This window comes from Sminthopsis crassicaudata, chromosome 1, assembly GCF_048593235.1.
Source record: "Sminthopsis crassicaudata isolate SCR6 chromosome 1, ASM4859323v1, whole genome shotgun sequence".
NCBI classification, from domain to species: Eukaryota; Metazoa; Chordata; class Mammalia; order Dasyuromorphia; family Dasyuridae; genus Sminthopsis; species Sminthopsis crassicaudata.
In genome coordinates, this window is record NC_133617.1 from 385867078 (window position 1) to 385888573 (window position 21496).

The 21496-nt window shown below is 42.0% G+C and overlaps 1 protein-coding gene across 10 annotated transcripts in view; it reads right to left on the reverse strand.

Annotated features, from left to right (window-relative positions):
* PDZD2 (PDZ domain containing 2) overlaps nt 1-21496 on the reverse strand; it is a 499259-nt gene that overhangs the window by 326776 nt on the left and 150987 nt on the right. For 8 of the 10 annotated variants that reach the window (XM_074279475.1, XM_074279472.1, XM_074279471.1 and 5 more), the window contains 2 exons: nt 13346-13492; nt 3193-4033 (listed from right to left, as the gene is read on the reverse strand). In XM_074279475.1, coding sequence (XP_074135576.1) covers nt 3193-3668 — 476 coding nt within the window. In that variant the 5' untranslated portion in view covers nt 3669-4033; nt 13346-13492. The remainder of the gene's footprint in view (nt 1-3192; nt 4034-13345; nt 13493-21496) is intronic. The other 2 variants (XM_074279477.1, XM_074279476.1) reach the window with 1 other exon arrangement.

A 21496-nucleotide genomic window follows, 5' to 3' on the forward strand; every position in this document is an offset into this window, starting at 1 on the left:
CATAGATAATTTTCAACATACACCCTTGCAAAATCTTGTGTTCCAGATTTTTTCCTTCCCTTCCCCTCACCTTCTCCCCTAGACAGCAAGTAATCCAATATGTTAAATTTGTGCAATTCTTCTATACATATTTCCACAATTATCAGGCTGCACAAGAAAAACCAGAACAAAAATGGAAAACATTAGAAAGAAAACAAAAAGCAAGCAAACAACAATAAAAAAATGAAAAGGCTATGTTGTGATCCACACTTAGTCCCTATGATCCTCTCTCTGGGTGCAGATGGCTCTCTCCATCATAAGATCATTGGAACTGAAGGCACTATCATCTTTCCAGTCAACCACAACAATACAATAAGTTGTCAACTATAAGTCTAACCCTATCCTAACCACATCTCTCTCCTTCTCTCTACTCACACAACCACTACATTAGTCCAGGCTAAAATCACCCCTCATTCTGCACTATTACTATCTAATATTATACACATTATATAAAACATGATTGTATATGATGTATAATATATATTATATATGATGTAATGGACTCAGTCTAATTGATCTCCCTGCCCCAAATCTCTGCCATCTCTAATACATTCTCCACTCACTTGCCAGATATTTTTCTAAAGAATAGATTTTATGGGGCAGCTTAATGGTGCAGTGGATAGAGTACCAGCCCTGAAGTCAGGAGGACCTGAGTTCAAATTCAGCCTCAAACACTTAACACTTTCTAGCTGTGTGATCTTGGGCAAGTTACTTAACTCCAATTGCCTTGGGGGGGAAAAAAAGTTTTTAAAAAAGAATAGATTTGATTATCCCACTCCTTTGCCCAAAAACTACAATAGCTCCCTGTTGCTTCTAGAATTACATTGCATATTGCTCCAACTTACCTTTCCAGGCTTATTAAACATGACTATTCTTTATGACCTTGATAGTTGGGCAAAATAAAAAAAAGGCCTATTACTGTTTCTTGTAAATAATATTCCCTTTCCTATCAGCTTCCTTGAATAGGCTATCCCCCATGCCTAGAATGCACTCACCTAAGACTGAATTTCTAAGTTCTTTCAACCCTCAGCATAAGCATTGCCTCTCAAATGGGGTCTTTCTTGACCTCTCCAGCCACTAGTGCTTCCTCCTGCCCCCTCAAATTATCCTGTATTTACTTTTTAAAAAAATATTGTTATTTTATTAAATTCTTCACAATTAAGAGTAAAAAAAAAAAATTAGTGACATTTCAGAAAATTTTGAGATCCAAATTTTTTTTCTCTCTCTCCTCTGAGAAGGAAAACAATGTGATATAGATTCTTATTTTTACTTCTGATATAATTTGTATGTGTATATGTTGATAGAATGAAAATTCCATGAGGGCAGAACTGTTTCATTTTGGCCTCTGACAGAGATCCCCAGTGCCTGCTATACTGATCTCAATACTGCTTATCAATAACTGATGATCCTTATCATCATTATTCTAATTTTTATTAATGGATAGCATTTATAAAGCACTTTATATATTTTATAAGGCTCTTTATATATTATCTCATTTGAGATTCAAAATAATCCTAAGAGCTATAAACGTTTAAGTGTTATTTTCCCTTACTTTGCAGAAAAGGAAACAAGTGCAGAGAAATTTATTACCTTGTCCATGCTCAGTAAAGATGACCAGAGAGTACATGTGGCATTATGGTGCATGGGGAGCTGCCTATATAAAAGCACTGGGATATAGGAGGTGAAAAATCAAGTTCAGTGAATGATTATTATGCCAAGTTAGGTTGGAAAGTAGAATATATGAAGGGGAATAATAGAAATTAAATATTATGAGGTAACTGTGGACCAGTCTGTATAAAAAATAGACTGATTTCAGGATTTTATTCCAGAGACAAAGGGGACTTGGGACAGTGACAGAGCCAAATCTTTATCTTCAAAATATCAATTTGGCAACTATGTGGAGAATAAAGTAGAATGGAAATACTGCTCTCAAAGAGAGCAGGGAAATTAATTGGCATTGTCCCAAGTAAGGAAGAGGACTTGAAATAAGATAGTGACCCAGAAATACTACTATGAGACCTGTAATCCAAAGATATCAAAGAAAAAAAAAAAAGAAAAGGGCCCATATTTACAAAAATATTTATAGCAGTTACTTTTTTGTGGCAAAGAACTGGATATTGAAGGAATGCTCATCCATTTGGGAATGGCTGAGCAAGTTGTGGTATGAAGTTTTTTTTGTTTTGTTTTTGTTTTTAAATTAAAGCTTTTTATTTTCAAAATATATACATGGAACATTCACCCTTGTAAAATCTTGTGTTCCAAATTTTTTCCCCCTCCCTTCCCCTCACCCTTTCCCCTAGATGACAAGTAATCTAATACATGTTAAACATGTGTAATTCTTCTATACACATTTCCACAATTATCATCTACACAAGAAAATCAGATCAAAAAGGAAAAAAATGCAGCTGCTGAGGATGTTTTTGGGACCCACCGGTTCTGGCAAATGGGCTGAGGGGCGGAGACAGAGTGTGAGCTTTTGTTTTTACTATAGTCCAGTCCAGCCTTCCAACAGTCTGAGGGACAGTGAACTGGCTCCCTATTTTAAAAGTTTGAGGACCAATCTACTGAGTAGATTGAAGCATATTTTTTATTTTTCTTGCTTTTTTTTTTTTTTTTTTTTTTTGGCAACATGGCTACTACAGAAATGTTATTTGTCCTTCATTCTCGAAGAGGGCCATGACATCAGGGAGCTGATGCCATGATATGCAAATGAATTGGATTTAAGTGAGGGAGGTTGTGCAAAGTCACCTGCCTCAGTTTCTCTTCCAGAACCATTTGGGTCCAATGGCCAGATATAACTCCCATTTCATCCAGGGCCATCTCTAGCCATCTTGATTGAATATGGAAATAGGTTTTGTATGACTTCACATGTATAATTAATACCACAGAAGGGACCTTGGACACTATCAAATCGTAAGATTTGATACAGCTTTGTTACAGATAGGGAAACTGAGGCAGACAGGGCTTAAGTCAGGGACAATAACTAGTGAGTGTCTGAAGCAGGATTTTAACTCAGGTCTCCTTGATTCTAAGTCTACAATCTCTCCACTGTGATCCCTACTGAGCACATTATGTGTTTAGGACTTCTGCCATAAGCTGACTTCCCCATATATTCTGAATCACGCTCGTTGACCCAATAAGACAACCGCTCACCTGGCCCCAGTGACATCAACTCCAACCATGAGCTGCCCGTTCAGGGAGAGGATTTCATCCCTCAGCCTCACTTTCCCGCACTTCCCAGCCGGACTGTTCTTCTTTAGCTCGGTCACCCAGATGCAGCCCACGTCCAGCACTGGGCCCTGGCGTGTCTTCCGCTTCTTCCCACCCCGCCGTCTTTCACCGTAGTCTCCAAAAACGGGGATGTTCCCAAAACTGAGTCCCACAGTGTCCATGTCCCCCATCTCTTTTGTCAGGTACACAGTGCAGATCTCCATCTCCAGGGGGCTCTGGTCAAGCACAAGGGTGCTTTCATCCACAGCAAAGTTCAGCTGGATGTATTCTCGGAGCTTCTGGATGGCCGACTGGCAGAGGCGGTGCTCGGGCCCTCCCTGGGCCTCCTGCAGGTTGCTGCGCAGCCACTGGAGGAGGAGAGGGAGATGCAGTCCCGCGTTGTCCTGGGTGATGGGCATGGCGGTCCCCCCAGGCTGCCACCATCATGAGCAGAAGTATTTGCAAGGGGCCGGAGCCAGCGCAGGCCTAAGCCTCAGGGACTTTCTGGCCGTCATCTGCTCGGCCTGTGTCCATGTTCAGACAGGCAGGAGAGCATGGGGGTAGCCCACGCAATGCTAAGCTGCTGTTGGCCTTGGCAAGGCGAGGACAGGACACGTTTAGCAAAACACTGGAACAATTGCCACAGAGTATTCAACAAGAGGAGGAAGGAAGTGTCAAACAAGTTTTTGCTTGGATGGTTTAACAGCTGCCCAGAAGGGAACTACATGGAAATTAGGTATTCCACCAGAAGTGACATCACCTCATCATCCATGCTCATTCACACCTGTGAGGGGAAAAAAGAAAAATACATATAAAACATCTCTATTAAAAATGATGGATACTGTTGCTGGACCATGTAAAATAAACATTCATAGTTATATGAATGCTTTAGGGTGTCCAAAGTGCTTTCCTCACAAGAGGTCTGAGTGAGCAGTGCAAATATCATTATTTATGACCATTTTGCATAAAGGGAAACTGAGACTCAGAAAGGTCAGCTTCCTCCCACAGCTGACAAGTATTTAAATAGATCTTTTTTTTTTTCCCCTGAGGCATTTGGGGTTAAGTGACTTGTCCAGGGTCATACAGCTAGGAAGTGTTAAGTGTCTGAGGCTGGATTTAAACTAAGGTCCTCCTGACTTCAGGACCACTGCTCTAAGCAGCCCCTTTAGTGGGATCTTAAGCCGTTCTCTGCTAACCTCCAGTCCAGTGTTCTCTCTCACACTAGGAAGAATTTTCTCTTTGCAGACAGATAGCTATAAGGAAGAACACAGCACCCTCAGCTGGTCTCTGAATTGTATTCCCTGAATTGTATTTTCCCTCATTCAAAGGCTATTTTTTCTCTAAAGACTATTTAGATTAAATGTAGACGGGATGACCATTCCCAGCACCCCCCCATACTCATTCCACATACATACACTCCCATACATACACTTGCATTGGTCTTCCCTTCCTATACAATTCCTTCATTTCACAGATGAGGAACCTAAAGCCCCAAACCGCTTATGGAGTAACTGACAAATCCAGAATCTGAGGCTAATTCTGAGGCTAGATGGGGCACTGGGTAGAACACTGGGCTTTTTTTTTTTTTTTTTTTATTTGTGATGGGCAACAATTCTTTGTGATCCTGTATGGACTTTTCTTGGTAAAGATACTGGAACAGTCTGCCATTTCCATCTCCAACCCATATGAAAGATGAGGAAACTGAGGCAAAGAGTTAAATGATTTGCCCAGAGTCACACAGCTAACAAATTGTGGAAATGATGTGGTCTGTTGTGGAATGAGCATGCGGATGCTGGAAATGGTCATCCCCTCTGCATTTAGACTAAAAATAGCCTTTGAATGAATGAAAATACATTCAGGGAATTGAGGAGATCAAGGACCAGTTGAGGGTGCTGTGTCCTTCCTAATAATTCTTATGAACCTTCTATTTTAGCCAAATTAGTTTCCTTGCTATTCCATGAACAAGACACTTCATCTCCAAGATATGGCTATCCTGCAAGCTCAAAATTCTCTTTCTCCTCTTCCCTGCCTACCGGCTTCCATTAAAAGCTTTTCCTAACCCCTCTTAATTCTAGTATTTCCTGTTTATGCTACAAATAATTTGTACATAATTAGTTGACTCATCTTCCTCCCCCTTACTCCCTTAAACTTTGAGCTCCTTGAGGTAGATTGTCTTTTTCTTTCTTTTATATTCCCAGCACTTAGTCCATAGTAGTATATAATAAATGCCCACTGACTGACTGACTTCTGTTTTTCCTACATGATATTGCATCTCTGGCTTTAATCCCTATGCCTCTCCCTAGCCTAAAATACTTTCTCTTCTTTGCCTCATATCTTGGAATTCCTGATGCCTTTTAGGGCTCAGCTCAGGTACCAACAAGCTCCCCTACCCTCTATCCCATGACAGCTTTTCTTGTACTTTCCTAATTATTTATGCTCGCTCCACATCTCCACCTCTATTATATTCCATAATATGTGGAAATATACTTTCCATATATTATATACTCATCTTTGTATTTGCCCCATCCTACCTCCACCCAGTCCTTAAAGACCACATTTTCGTATTTGTATATAAAACCCTTTAGCTCTTCCTTTCTGAAATCCAAGTCAAGACATCACTCTCCTGATGTCATTGGTCCTCTTTGAGGACAGAGAATGATCAATAACAATATAACCAAGTACTTTGCAATGTTTCAATGTGAATAAACATTTAGTACAAAAATGATTAATTATATAATCATCACATATAATTATTCATTATATTAATTATTGCATATAATTTATTGTGTTATATATTATGTGTAATGTATATAATGATATGTGTCTGGCACATAGAAGGGGCTTAATAAATGTCTGATGAATGAATAAATGAATGAATGAATGAGCTTCTCTCCCCTAAAATTCCAAGTATACACAACTAGTCAATCTAGTGGTAATATTTCTAGGTGTCCATAGCAATTGGGATTCTTATGTCTTTGCCCAAAATCAGTGGCCCTTCCCATTCTCAGATTCTATTATGAGTCCATCAATTTAAGTAAGGGATATCAGATAATCTGTGTCTATTATAATGATTGAGGTAATTAAGTGCATAAGGATCCCCACCTCAACTTACCAAATACCCTGAGGATAACTATTCTTTTCCAAGTTAACATGCAAGGAAAGAATGGAGCATTCTGAGAAAGTCCTTGCTCCAAAGACAGATAAAAACATGGCAGTCTCCTGAATAAATCAATCTGCAAAAATGTGAGATGCTGTGGGAGTGGAGTTTCTTTGTCTGTCACATGAGATTCTCAAATTAGATTTCCCTCCAAGAAAGCTTCAAACAGGCAAATGATTCTGAGTTCCTTGATACTGACAAGCTTCTCATCCAAAATCTGAGTTTACATTGGGAAGAAATGTCAGAACTTAACAGCCTTCTCCACTCTCCCCCCCCCCCCCCCCCCAAGGGACTGGACTGCCCTCAGCTGAACATTCAGGCCTCCAGGCAAGGACAAGCCAGTCCCTATGACCAATAGTTGGCAGTGAGTATTCAAACTTCCATGGGCTGAACCAGGTCCTGAATCAGATACTCTGCTAGTGGGGTCTTAGCTACTCTAAGCTATGCTAAATGCCTCTTCTTTAATCTGGTCTTGACTTCCTGGATTCTAAATCTTTTCTCCCTTCTGTACATTATTCCCTTTTTGGCTGGGTTCAGAATTTCCAACTGGAGGAGGATGTTAGGAAAGCCTTGTCAATAAATATCAATGAGGCATATGAGGAAATATGACAGAGGGTTGGGATTTCCTACAGTACTTCTGGAATGACTGGTGAACTGGGGCCAAAACAGGGGGAAAAAGCTGAAAGTAAACTCAAGATGAGTCTGGGCCTGAGATACAGTCAGATGTGTCCCAGAGGTGTACTAGCAATATTTAAGAATGGAATCTTTAGGTGTGAGGGGGAAAATCGTGTACCTTTTTCAGTTGAATTTGCCTTTTTTATATTTTCTATATAATTTTCTGAAGACTAAGCAATTAACAAAGCAATAAATCAAGCCCTGATTTGTAGCATTTACCAATTTCCAAGACATAAATGCTTACACTGAAAATAAAATAATCAACTTGGTTCACGATGGCCTTAGACTCCTCTCCTTGGTGTAGAAACCTGCTATGAAAGAGGAAAGGTCACAGATGGGAACCAACATTACGTGGCTGGAGGAGCTGATAGTGGTACATGATCCAGACCAGAAGTGGAAAAAGTGACAAGAAGGGAAGGGCCAGGCCAAAGATGGGCCTCTCCTCTAGTAGAGTTAGTTATTTCTCAAAGGCCTTTCTCTCAGGCCCCTCCATTCACTTTAAGAAACATTTATTAAGCATCTTAGATTTTGCTATGGCCCTGAGGAAGATAAACAATTTAGATAAGGCCTGAGCCCACGGGGAGCTTACGGTCTAGAAGGCAAGTAACAATGGGTACAGTCTGACATAAGTGCATTGGAGTAGTACAAATTCCTGATTTCCAGGCAATTCTGCATTGTGGGAAGCATTCAAGTCTTAGAAGTACATCTGAGGCCTCATGTAGCCTGTCCTAGTCTCAAAGGGGTTTAGCCATTGATGGTAGGCCCAGGAGGCAGAGAAGCTCAATTTCTTCAGGGTAGATAACTGAACCTGTGATTTCATTGGTGTAGGGCAAGGAAATTCCTGTACAATGCAGAAAAATCTCTACCCGTAGAGATCTAAAGAGTTTCATAGGATACCTTGAGGTGACTTGTCCAGGTTCACCTCACAGGGCTCTAACAGAGGTAGAGATTGAAGACAGGACTTTCCAGTTCTTTAGTCATTATACCACTGTGTGTTTCTCTGTGTAAGTCACACACAGAGATGGAAAAACAAATTCAGAAGGATACAAATACCTCAGAAATCAGCCTTTCAGTCAATATCACTTTTTGAGAGTTTATACATATTTAAATTTGGAGCCTGAGTGTCAGGTTCAAGTTTTAGCTAATTTAGTCACTAGCTGTTTACCCTTAGGCCATTTATCTAATTTCTCTGGGTGGCTTTCCTCATCTCCAGAATGAGAACTGGACTAGCTAACCTTTAAGGTTCTTTTTGGTTTAGATATTTATGATTTTGTGTGACTAGGGAGATGTGACACTTCTTATTTTCATCAAATTTGTAATGAGAATAACAGAGATGACCAAATTCTGCTGGAGTAGACCACAAGCTCTGGAGAAATCTTTTGAGAATTGTTGACATTGCCTCCTTTCACCAATTCACCTTCGAGGTTGGGGCAAATTACTGAACCGTAGCAGGAAGAGTTTTCCAATTTTCTTCTGATTACCGGGGTGGCAAAAGCATTCAAAAGACTGTTGTATGAATTTGGGAAATAATTTAAATTTAATTTATTCTCAGAAATTAGGTGGGTGAAGCTTTTTTGAATTAAGTTTTTTCCTAAGGAGTGCCAAGAGACCCTCCAACCAGGATACACTGTAAGGGACTATCATACTATTATCTTTTCCTTTCTGATCTCTCCCCTAGCCTGCTCCATGAAGGGAGGGAGCATTCTAATCTCCCCACAAAGAGTTGAAAAATCAGTGTTAGAGACCAAAAGACAAAGGTTTAAATCACTTTCATTTTATGAAATGATGATTTTATGATTTGACTTGCCCAAGCCTGCAAAGATTGCATTGAAGGCAAGATTTGAATCTAGGACTTCTGGATCTCTATCAGGATTCCTTCCATTCTGTCATATTTCTTTTCTTCTCATTTGTATTGCCCAGTGATCTTTTCACTAAGAGAGAGACAGGAATGGGGGTGAGAGGTAGAGCAGATAGGGGAAAGAGGAAAAATAGAAGAAGAAAGAGAATGATAGAGGGCAGAAAAACTGAAAAAGAGACAGAGGGAAAGAGGGGGAAAGGGAAAGTGAGAGAGAGGAAGAGAGAGAGAGAGAGAGAGAGAGAGAGAGAGAGAGAGAGAGAGAGAGAGAGAGAGAGAGAGAGAGAGAGAGAGTAAGGGAGAGAGAGAGAGAGAGAGGGGAAGGGAAAGAAGAAGAGGAAGAGAAAGAAGAGGAAGAGGAGGAAGAAGAAGAGGAAAAGGAGGAGATGAAGAAGGAAAGAGAAGGAGGAGGAGGGAGACAAGGGAGAGGAGGCAGAAGAGAGGAGGAGAGGGAGGGGAGGGGAAGAAAAGGAGAGGAGGAAGGGGGAAGGGAGAGACTTATCCATCAAAATATTAGGAAGACAACAGGAAAGAGAAATCAGAAACCAGGTCATAATGGAAACTAGCAGGAAAAACACTCACTTTACAAATATTTGATTTTTGTTCTCTAGGGAGAGAGAGAGAGAGAGAGAGAGAGAGAGAGAGAGAGAGAGAGAGAGAGAGAGAGAGAGAGAGAGAGAGAGAGAGAGAGAGAGAGAGAGAGAGAGAGAGGAGGGAGGGAGGGATGGAATGAGAGAAGAAGATAGGGGGAGAGGGGAGAGGGAAGGGGGAGGGAGAGAGAGAGAAAGGGAGAGAGAAAAGAGAGAGGAGGAAAGGAAAGGAAGGGGAGGGAGAAAAGAAAGGGAAGGAAGAAAGAAGAAGAGGAAGAGGAGGAGAAAGGGAGAGGGATGATCTAGGGGGAAATAGAAAAGCATGATCTTTGGGGGAAAGAGTAAAACCTAACCATTATTTGAGAAGGAATATCCCTCAAAAAACTGGAAACTGCAAGGATGGTTTATGAAATTTATCTGCAAAGAATTCAATTGACAGAATAAAGTTTGGAATTGGGAAAACAGACTTGCAGAAGATTTTTTTCAAAAATATGAAGTATCTAAATTCAGTCAGAATCAATGGCAAGAAGAGTTTGTTAGAAGAACATCAGACCTCCAAACCCTATCATAGAGCCATTGACTGTTACAGCTAGAAGGAATCCCAGCAGCCCCTCTAGTCCAAATACTCCATGCCAATGAAGAAATCATGAGCCCAGAGTGGTGGAGAGCCTTCCCTCACATCACACAGCTAGCTTGTTGCAGAACAGGAGTAGAATCCAGTCCCTTGGATTTTGGATTTTAGCCCCATGCTAATTCCAGTGTAATGCAATTCTCAATTTCTTGATCTGAAAAAATGAGGAAGGGAGGATTTGGATCACTGGTTTTAGAACTGGAAGGGACCTCAGATCTAATCCAATTCATGCTGATTGGCATAGAAGCTTTGACCCATTCTGTTTCTGGTGTGGTCTAGTTGTTCCTCCTGCTTGGGCAGTCTGTTGTCCCTTCATAATTAGGGGTTTGTCATTGAATGAGATGAGATGAGATCTTTCAAGAGAGTTGTGAAAATCGAGAAAGGCTTCATGTACTTCAGAGTTTGAGTAGGCCTGAAGGACTTTGAGCATTGATTCAAGAGCATAATTGAGTCCCCTTCCTGACATGACACAATTTCCTCCCTATTTCAGTCAAACATGGGACGCCCTTCTCTTGAGAATGTACTATAAACTTTGTTTTACTCTAGAGATCTCTCCAGCTTTTTTATTAAATGGTGGACCCCTCACCATTTCCGTACCACACATCATGTCGGTGCCAGATTTTGTACAATCATCCAATTGACGACTTTAGCCTTCTACCACTAGTCCCACATTCAAGCAATCCACCAACCTCAGCCTCCCTACTTAGTAGCTATTATATATAGGTGTGTGCCATCTTAGCCAACCCTACACAGAGGTCAAGGAGTTTGCCTGCATGATGGAGCTAGTAAATGGCAGAGCCACATTCAGACCCTCCTCCTCTGACTCCAGAACTAGTGTTCTGTCCATTGTTCCACCCTAGCCCCATCATTTGGATGCCATTCACCTCCTGGACATAGGAGCTGACAAGCAAGTCGGGTTACCATCACCTGCCTCCCTCCTAGAGAAGTACTGTTGTCCTCATGCACATTTTGCTCTGAAGGAGAGATGAGCCAAACCTCCCTATCAGACTTTGACGATCTGCCCAGAGAAAGGAGGAGGGAGGCCCTGAGGCTAGCGCACATTCCTGCACATCGAACCACAGAGGAGCTATTATGGTAGAGAATAAGAAACGATCCTATAAAAACAGTCTTATTGCACCCACACAACAAGTGGGTTAAACCCAAGGTTCCTGCAACTGGGGAGGAGTTTGTATTAAGGAACAGTTGACAATCAGATGTTCTGATGGGGCTCCAGAGCTTTTCCCAATTTGGCAAAGCACTCACTCCCATGTGCTATGGCCTACTTCCCGTTCCTCACCCCAGAGTACTGCTGGGAGTCTGGGACTTCACTGCTTGGTGCAGAGAAGCCTCAGAGGAAACCAAAGGTGCAAAAGAGCAGGAAGGATTGGCCCAGGGGGCCTCCCTGTAGAGCTTCCACTTTTCCCAGGCCCCAACTGTGGGAAAGACCTCAGACAATGGTCATTCTGAAGGCAAGGAAAGGAAAGTCCATGGGAAGACATGGAGTAGGAGTCCTCATTTGCTCTCCCGGGCAGGAAATCAGAATTAGGGTGGGAAACAAACAGACACTGCAAAACAAATCATGTTCTACGGGGGACGGAATAATATACTAAAAAGAGAACTATCTCTAGAATAGAGTGGAGCTGGACAACCCTCTGGACCTCAGTTTCTTCCTCTGGAAAATGAGAAGCTTAGACTAGTTGATGTCTAAGGTCCTTACCAACTCTAAGTCAATAAGCCATGCAATTTTTAGCATAGATTTCAAGCTGGAAGCAACTTCTGAGATGACATAATTGAGTTCTTAGCCTTTTTTGTGTCTGGACATCTTTTGTAGTCTGGTGAAGCCTGTGGAAACTATTATTCATTATTAGCAAACCCTATGAAACCTACAATTCTCATAATAATGGTTTTTAAGCACAGAATATATCAGATGGGGAAGCTAGGAGGTACACTGGATAGATTTCTGACTTTGGAATCTTCAGGATTTGAGTTCAAATCCGGCCTCAGACACTACTAGCTGTGTGACCCCGGGGAATTCATCCTGTGTGTGTATAATGGATGTAGATATAATAGATAAATATAGATATAGATCTTTATATGTTATATATGGTAGACAAATATACTTATCTATATTAATATATATAATTATATATGCATTTATATGTATATGTGTGATTACAAAGGAATGTAATATAAAACATTTTTTAACAAGTTCAAGTATCCCAGTTAAGATTTTCTGATCGAATCTGGGCCATTGGACTAAGGCGGAGAAGTTAAGTGACACGAGCTGAAGCGGGCCACAAGCTGGGACCGCTGCTTCCAAATGCAGCCTGCATTTCTCTAGGCTGTGCTATTTTGTGCCGCAAGCTTAAGCTGACTGGAAGGTTAAAGGAAATTCTTTTTCTGCCTGCTTCCATTTCCCTCATTAGCTGTTCACAACTAAAGATAAGAAAAGAAAACTAGAAGAAAATAGGGGAAGACAAAGAGGTGGGACAGGCAAGTTAAGCAAATTGAGATGCAATTGCTGTTGTTTAGTCATTTTAATGGCCTCTGACTCTCCATGACCGCTTTGGGGTTTTTGTGTCAGGCTCATTTTACAGCTGAGGACACCGAGGCACAGAGAGGCAGCGGTGGCCCGGCTCACGGAGCCGGTGGGGGGCTGGTACTGCGCCACCCGCTTTTCATTAGCCAGGGACTCAAGCCAGGCGCGTCATTCGGAGGCTCCCCGCGTGCTTTGGGCAGCTCTGAGGACGTGTTCCTGACAAACATCTGCTGTTAGCGGAGGGAATCCGCGCATCAGCACGCTCCCGGCTCCGCGGCCCGCTCCGGCTCTAACCTCTGGGCTCGGCCCAATTTCAGGGGCTAGAGCGAGCCACGTGGTCCCTGGCCTCGAGCCGCTTACAGTCCAGCTAAAGAGAGACTGAGAGTATAATTAGGTAATTGGATTTATGAGATTGTAGCGGGATGTCGCAACCATTTCTACAACAGGGCTTTCCCCGGTTGTGAACTGTTTTCCATATACTGTGATCTCACAACAAGCCGGAAATGGTGATTTCATCGGTGTGGGCCGCTCACAGGTGGAGACGCTCCCTCTTCCCCCACAGATCAGCAAGTGTCACGTGGACAGAGCGTCGTTCTCCTAGTCCGGAGGACCCGAGTTCTAACACCGGGACACATTTCCGGGCACTTACAGGCTCAGGAAGAGGGTAATTTGCACTGGATCAGAGAGTCGGTGTTATCTGGACGAGAGTCAGGATTTGAATCCAGGCCTTCCGTCCAACTGCTCCAAACTGTCCCGAGGTGGTTTGGACCAGGGATAGTACCGAAGGAACAGAGATCTAAAACAAGAATAAATACAAAATGACGAGGTTGGAATGAGCAACCTCCCTGGTTCTTCCTAGAGCTAATATTCTGTGTAAGAGGGATTGGAACTGGCAGCCAGGCCTACCCCTCTCATTGGTGGCTACTAATTAAAGCCAGTAAAAGAAGGAGAGTAAAGTATTGTTCCCCTGCCTACCCAGTTCGAATTTGCTGCTCTTCAGTCACTTTTCAATCACATCCCACTCGTGACCCTATTCTGGGGGCAAAGACTGGTTTGTCATTTCTTCTTCAGCTCGTTTTACAGACAAGGAAACTGAGGCAGACAGAGATGAAGTCATTTGGCCAGGCTCGTATAGCCAGAAAGTGGCTTACTGAGGGTGACAACTCCGAAGTGTCTGAGGTCAAATTTGAACTCAGGTTGATGATTCTGCCTGATAGAACTGTGTGCACTATGGCGCCCCCTAGCCGCTCCTGGCATGGGGCAGTTACTGGGTAATGCCTGCCCTCTCAGGGATCGCTGCACTCAGGGAGATGATTCTTCCTGAGTCAGACCCAGAGCTCTGCACACAATGGCGCCCCCAGCCGCTCCAGTACGGGGACAGTTACTGGGTAATGCCTGCCCTCTCAGGGATTGCTGCACTCAGGAATCATGAGGATTAACAAAATGAATAACCCACACCACCCACAGAGCTCCATTTAAGCCCTTCCAAGGTCTATTTCCCATTAGCTCCTCCAGTATCATTAGTCTGCAGCTCCGTGCTTGCTTCCCCTGCAGCTCATACAAGTGAGCAGATTGTGCCAAGTCAGACTTTGAGCTGGAGCACTGTTCTCAACTAGAAATCTCATCTCCCCCAGAGAGGAGGTGATTAAAAACTTGGCAAGACCCACTAGAGGGTGACTAAGCTCAGCTCCCCGTGCCCTCCGCTCCCCGGCAGTCAGGAGCAGGTTGCACTCCCTGTTTGCTGAGTATTGACTTTACATCTCTTTGCTGCTGCAGCAGAAACTTCTGCCTGTGCCTTCTGTTAGTAACCAATTCTCATAACCAGGAGAGGACCGAAGGAGACTTCAGCGCCATTTCTTGCTTACTTCCAAACAAGGCAAATCACTGATAAATTGTTACTCCAATTTCTTGCCCAAAAAGAATCAACAGGGGCAACTAGGTGGTGCAGTGCACCAGCCCTGAATTCAGGAGGACCCGAGTTCAAATCTGGCCTCAGACACTTAACACTTCCTGGCTGTGTGACCCTGGGCAAGTCACTTAACCCCAGCCTCAGGGGAAAAAATCAAGGGTGTCTAGTTATCCTAATGGAGGAATGGGGTTTCAGAGGAGAAAGGATAGCGTCCTCATTCCCTGGTCCCTTTCCCACCCTCCCCCCAAAGCCCTCAAAGAACTGCGTGTCTTTTCCAAACTAGGGAAGAATATCTTTACTGGATCCATGTGGAAACAATCAAAAGCCTGTTCTCAACCTGAAATCTCACCTCAACTGGTGCATATAAGGGACTTTTAAAATTGGTAAACAAAAAGTCGTGTAATATAGTGTATAGAGAGCAGGTTCTGGGAGTCTGGAAAACCCAGATTCGACACGTACCAATGGGACAGACCCGGGAGTCGCTTAATTTTTCAGTGTCCCCCCCCAAAACATCACTTAATTTGTCAAGTTGCAGAGTAAGTCTCAGAGCAGTGAGGCAGTGCAGTGGGGAGGGCCAGGCCTAGAGCAGGCCCGAATGTAGATGCAGCCTCGGACACGTAGGTGTGTGACCCTCGGCAAGTCACTTCTGCTTGCCTCAGTGCCTCATCTGTAAAATAATCTGGAGAAGGAAACGGAAACCTTCGGGAAGAAAACCCCAGTCACAAAGGGCTGGACACAACCTGAACGACTAAACAACAAAGACTGGGCGCTGATCTGCGTCAACAGAAGGAAGTTCTTGTACCAATGAAACCTGGTGGGGGGAGTCAACAAGCAGACTGGACATCAGAGCAAAGATTTCAGGATGGGGGTGTGGTCCATGAACCATCTGCTCCAGCCTCAGCCAGGGGCAGCTCCGACTTACAGATGGCCCATCCCTTCCCAAGGATGATTAATAGTGGGCCCAGAAAGCAGCACAAAAAGCAACGTCCCTCAGGGCATCAGATGTCACAGCCCCGCTCACTTCCCTCCATCTTCTTAGCCTCTGCTCCCTCGGACTCTGGCTCCCCAGTCCCACTGGACCTAGAGGTCCCTTCCCAGCCAGCCATTTTTCCTGGGACAGAACTTTTTTTCCTTGAGGGACAGAACTTTTTAAGGCTATTTCTGTCTCGAGGTCACGGACACCACCTGCCAACCTGCATTCCTCACAGAGTTTTTGTCAGGATTAAAGGAGGCAATGATGAATGTAGGGAGCCTTTGAAGTCTAAATGCAATGCATCAAACAAATGAAAGGTGTTATTAATAGGGCTGAGAGAAAGCTTAATTGCACCTGACTCTGTATTAGGTACTTCATAAAGCCCTGGTCCCAGGCCTCTAAAATCTGCAGCATAAGATAATTGCCTTCACTTACCAGGGATAGAAATGTCTATGGCCCCTGAACCACGGGAGCCTGTAACAGGTGGTATGGCTCAATGGATAGAGAATCAGAAAGACCTGGCTCTGATGCATTCATCCTCACAGCTCTTGCTATCAGAGCCTTTCCCTCTGTAGTTCTTGAAATTACTGAAAATTAAATGGCTACCTTCTATTGCTTTTTTGTCTTGTTTATTACCTAGTCAGTTTCAATAATCTTCTTTAGCATTTTTAATCAATAGAGATATATGTATATATCCAGATCTATATATGTTTATTTAGCAAAGCAACTGGGGTTAAGTGACTTGCCCAGAATCACACAGTTAGTGTCAAGTTTCGGACATCATATTTGAACTCAGGTCCTACCGACTCCAGATAGCGCTCTATCCACCATGCTACCTAGATGCCCCAGTAACTAATAATTTTAGCAATTACAGTTTGAGACCCAGTAATGCTAAACACCTTTTTTTTTTCCCCCTGATTTACTTCTTATTTACAGTATACCTTTTTGGTTAGTACATAGTAAATAATTAATACATTGCGTTGTTATCTTTCTCACTAGAACTCTTTGAGGGCAGAGACCATGTTTTTGCTTTTTTCTCTAAGTACAGTACTTAATTTGTAACAAGTTCTTAATACATGCTTATTTATAATAACATTTTACTTTTCCATTATTTATCTTTATAATCTAAACCTTTTGCTTCATCAAAAAGGTATTATTTTGTTTAGTTCTACAAGTAACATTGGCATTTTGATGGGTATAGCATGAAAATATGTAAATTTAGATAATATGATATCTACATTAGACTGGCTTGACCATTATTTCAGTCTTATTTCTATGTACATGAATATCTCAAAAGTCTGAATTAAGTTTTAAGTTTTATTATTGTGTTGTTCAATTATATCTGACTGTATCCCATTTGGGGTTCTCTTAGCAAAGATACTGGCATGGTTAACCATGCCCTTCTCCAGCTTTACAGATAAGGAAACTGAGGGAAATAGCATTAAGTGACTTGCCCAGGTTCACACAGCTGGGAAGGGTGTGAGGCTAGATTTGAACTCAGGCATTTCTGACTCCAGATCCAGTACTCTTATCTGCTGCAACACCTAGCTGCTCCTTTTAAGCTTTAATCTCTATTTACATCCTGATATTTCAGCTATTATAATTATAAATTGCCTTCAGACTTTTGGGACCCCCAGTATGTGTATTTATATAAATTCTGAGTGTGACTAGATAAATTCCCAGATAATTTATCCATTTACATAATTCATTTGGGTGGAATTTCTCTGTTATTTCTATCTGATTCTTATTAATACAACATAGTAATATTAATGGTTTTATGCTTTATTTTGTATTCTACCACTGTACTTATAAAATCAAAGTTCAGACCAAATCTAAAGAGAATTTTGTCTAAGCTTTTATTTTGATAAATGTCTTAGCTGAGATTGAAATGGAGTTTTATAAATAAGCCATCATGTCACCTACAGAGAAGAATAATTCTGTTTCCTCTCTGCCACTGTTTATACTTTAATTTTTCTTTTGTCTTGTCCTAGTAGCTAGCTTTTCTAGAATCATGTCAGGTGATGAGTTTTTCAGCCACAGTGACATTCTAGATCGTCAAAGATAGTGAAGTGTTCAAGTTAAGTATAGATGTGAGATGATGAAGAGAGATAGTCTCAGGTGGATACAATTCACCTCCATCCTTCCCAGATAATGATCAGAACAATCATGTTGTGAGAAGAGCACTGGATTTTGTATCAGAAAGACCTTAGTTTAACTCCTAGCTAAGAAACTTATATTTGTGTGACACTAGGCAAGTATCTAAGTCTCAATTTCCTTATCTGTAAAATTAAGAATTTGGATGGGATGATCCCAATGATCCTTTCTACTTATAAAGTTTTTTCAGTTTAATAAGTATTATCCTAGGAAAAGCTGATTCCTAGAAGGGCAACATAAATTTCACACCTGTAAAATTCACAAAATTTCTGCCATTCCCCAGAGCCACCAGAAAGGGCATGTGGTGTTGGAATAGCCTTGGACTTTATTCTCTGGAAAACATACACATACACACACACACACACACACACACACACACACACACACACACACACAAAAAGAGGGTTCTGAGCTGGGATACCCTAGAGGCACTGCCCATGAATCTTAGCATGCCCCCAGTAGCCTGAATTCTTCTGAGCTCCATTCAGTTTTTGAGCTTTTTCTGCCTCCTTCTTCAGTCTAATGACCCTCATGGGGCACACTGAGCTGATCCTGGGCTTTGCTCTGTGCTTATGGCTTCTGATCCAATGTTTGCTGCTGATGCTGCTTATTTGATCAGTGCCCTTTCCACTGATTCAGGAGTTTCCATGGATCTCTGTAATCCAAATAAATCCTAGGGAAATAAATTGAGCTTTCTGGAAAGAGCTCTGAATCTTAATCCTGAGCCACTTCCATGAATAGAGAGGATATCCTTTTTTCCTCTTTGCCCTCATCTTGGAGACTTCAAACAAACTGGAGTGGGGGAGAGACTTATACTCCTGATATGAACCAATATGTAACTAGAAGCTAGAATCAGTGACAAAACAGCAAAGTTAAAACTAGAGGATGCTGAAGGGAAAGAACACAACTATATTACTGGTCAACTATTAGCATAAATAAAACCAAAGGAAATGTAATGGAGAAATAGCCAGAGTAGGACCTATTGCCCACCTCCATCTCCATGACTATTGTGATCCCTTGGACTGAACCATGAGCATATAAATTCATTCTCCTCCAACATCAATTCCAAATAAATCATTTTTCATTTTCCGACTGGAAGATTTTCATTTCAGCTGTGGGTAATAGCTTATACAAGCTAGAGCTGCACTGTTTGTGGGACCATATCACAGGAACTGATGCTGTAGAGAAGGCTTCTTTTTATATTTTAAAGACGTATCATCTTAAAATACAGTCTCAAGAGCGCTGACTTTGGGGTCAAAGAACCACAGTTTAACTCCTCAGTCTGATCCAAGACATTCATGTGACACTGGGTAAGTCACTGGTTTGGGGGGGGATCAAAATCATTTGAGCCTATATCCTCTTGAACGGGGCCTTACATAAAAATTGGTCTCAAGAGTGAATAGTATTGCCACATCAGTCTAGTGCACTTGGCTATTGACAGTGTCATTAGTTTTGTTTAATTCAAGGGAAAAAAATGTTATTAAGTGATGAAGGAGGACTGGGGGCCACGGTCAGGAGACCTGGACTAAAGTCCTGGATGGGCCACTCTCCAGCTGTGGGAGCTCGGGCAAGTTACTTCAAGTCCCTGGGATGGGCCAGGTCAGCTGGGATTATTCTGGGTGTGTCCGAAGTTCTTTAATTGGGGCAGGGCAGGAATAGTAAAACTGGCAGGTGTTGGCAATGAAAATGCAGGAATAGGTCAAGAAGGGAGGGGGGGAAAAATAAGTCTGGCACACAGGTGTCAAACAGGTTACTCGGAGCAAAGCTGGGAGGAAGGGAAGCAACTTGTTCAGACAATCTGTTGGCATAGACAGGGTTGGGGTTCAAGTGGAAATATGGATTTAGGACTCCTGATTAAAATAGGCAAATCAGATAGTGGGGAGAAGAGGCTGTGTTCAGGAACCCAAGGCTGGGTTGGGCAGAAAAGGGTTAGAAAGGGGAGGAATCTAGATGAAAAGAAGCTGGGATGCTAAGAGAGGCAAGAGAATAAAGGTTAGGATCTCCTTTAGAAAATTCTGGGAAGGGAGGTTCCTACTAGGAAACTCAAGAGGCCTTACAGGTAGCTTGTCCTTAATAGGTAGGTTAGAGGGAGAGAGAGATTGGATCGACAGGAGGAGAGGAGGAAAAGGAAATGGGGAGGAGAAGAGAAGAGGAGGAAATGAGAAGAGGAGTGGGGGAAATAGGGAGAAGAGGAGGAGAGAAGGGAATGGGGAAAAGAGAAGAATGGGGGAAATGGAGAAAAGAGGAAGAAAGGGGAAAAAGAAAGAGGGAAAAGGAGAAGGAAAGGGAAGGAGAAGGGTGGGGGGAAATCTCTGGACATGTGACAGCTTGACTCCACTAAGCCATAGCTTTGGCTTTTCTACCAAAACAGATCAAAATTCCTCTAGTCTTATTACATAATCAAAAGGAGATCTATGTCTATGAATTTGTGTGAATAAATTTTCATGAGAAATAGCATGGCATAATGGACTTGTACTATGTGGAGCCTCTACCTTCGTGATTTACTTAACTTCCAGGAGCCTCAGTTTCTTTATCTGTGAAATGAGAAGTGGGGGGAGGGTTAAGCCAGAGTGGGAATGTGACCTCGAGCCTCACAGAAAATGTAAACTATTTTGAGTAAATATAAATAGCACAAGAAACTCTAACTATCTCATGGGGAAACTTGCACATGGCCCTGGGCCATCCAGGCACTATACCTTCTTTGTTTTGTTTCTTTATGATACCTGGCCTGGGGTTGGTACAGGGATCACCTATTCTGGGGCTATACTGGATGCTGGCCTCTTGTGAGTAAACTCTCTTAAACAACCCATTAAATTAACCTAATTAACTCTAATAAAACTTCTTAATAACCAAGCTGATAGGAGCCCCTCTTTCTTTGGTGTCTCAGTATTCTCTTGGAGGGTGTGCCATCCTACAGTTGGCATAATTAGGGCAGGATAATCTGCTCTAAGGGAGAAAGTTAAAGATCTCTGCAGTCCCTTATTACTCTACATTTATGTAGAGTTAATGGTAGAGTAGTAGAATAAACTCTACTAACTTTATGACTTAGCTAGGCTGGTCTTCAAACACATACTCTGTCTCCAACTTATTCTTGAAGCCTTTTTTGCTTCAAAAAAATTAAAATGCTGCAGGACCTTGCTTTCCACTGACAGAGTTTTCAGAAACTCAGGGTCATTAACATGCCTTTAGTGGAAGAATATTAATAATAATAATAGCACTTTAACCTTTCCAGAATGCTTTACATATGCTATTTCACTAGGGCCTCACAACCCTATGAGGCAGGTACTATTATTATTTACATTTTATAAATGAAGAAACTGAAACTGAGAAAGGTAAAATCCAAGATCACACAGCTAGTGAATATCTAAGGCAGATTTTGAATTAAAGCTTACTTTAAATAAGCCATTCCTCCCAATTCAAAAATCTTGAGAAGCTCTCCACTCACTACCCATAAAATCTGACCACAAAAATCCTTTCCAAAATAGCAAAAAGCTTTAAAAAAAGAAACAAAAATACAGGTCAAGTAGCTTAATCAGCCAAGGAAAATAATATTTGGATCAAAACCAATAGAATCAAAATGATCAGTAAGGAATTGAAACCCAAAATAAGTGAAGAGATAATAAGTGAACACACTCTCTCTAAGTTTAAATCACTAAGCTTAAACAAACTTAATCCTGGAGTCATATACCTGGAATGACTAAATCACATCCCATAAAAGACAAAGAGAAAAGTTGTTTTTTAAAAACCAATACCAACACTACAAT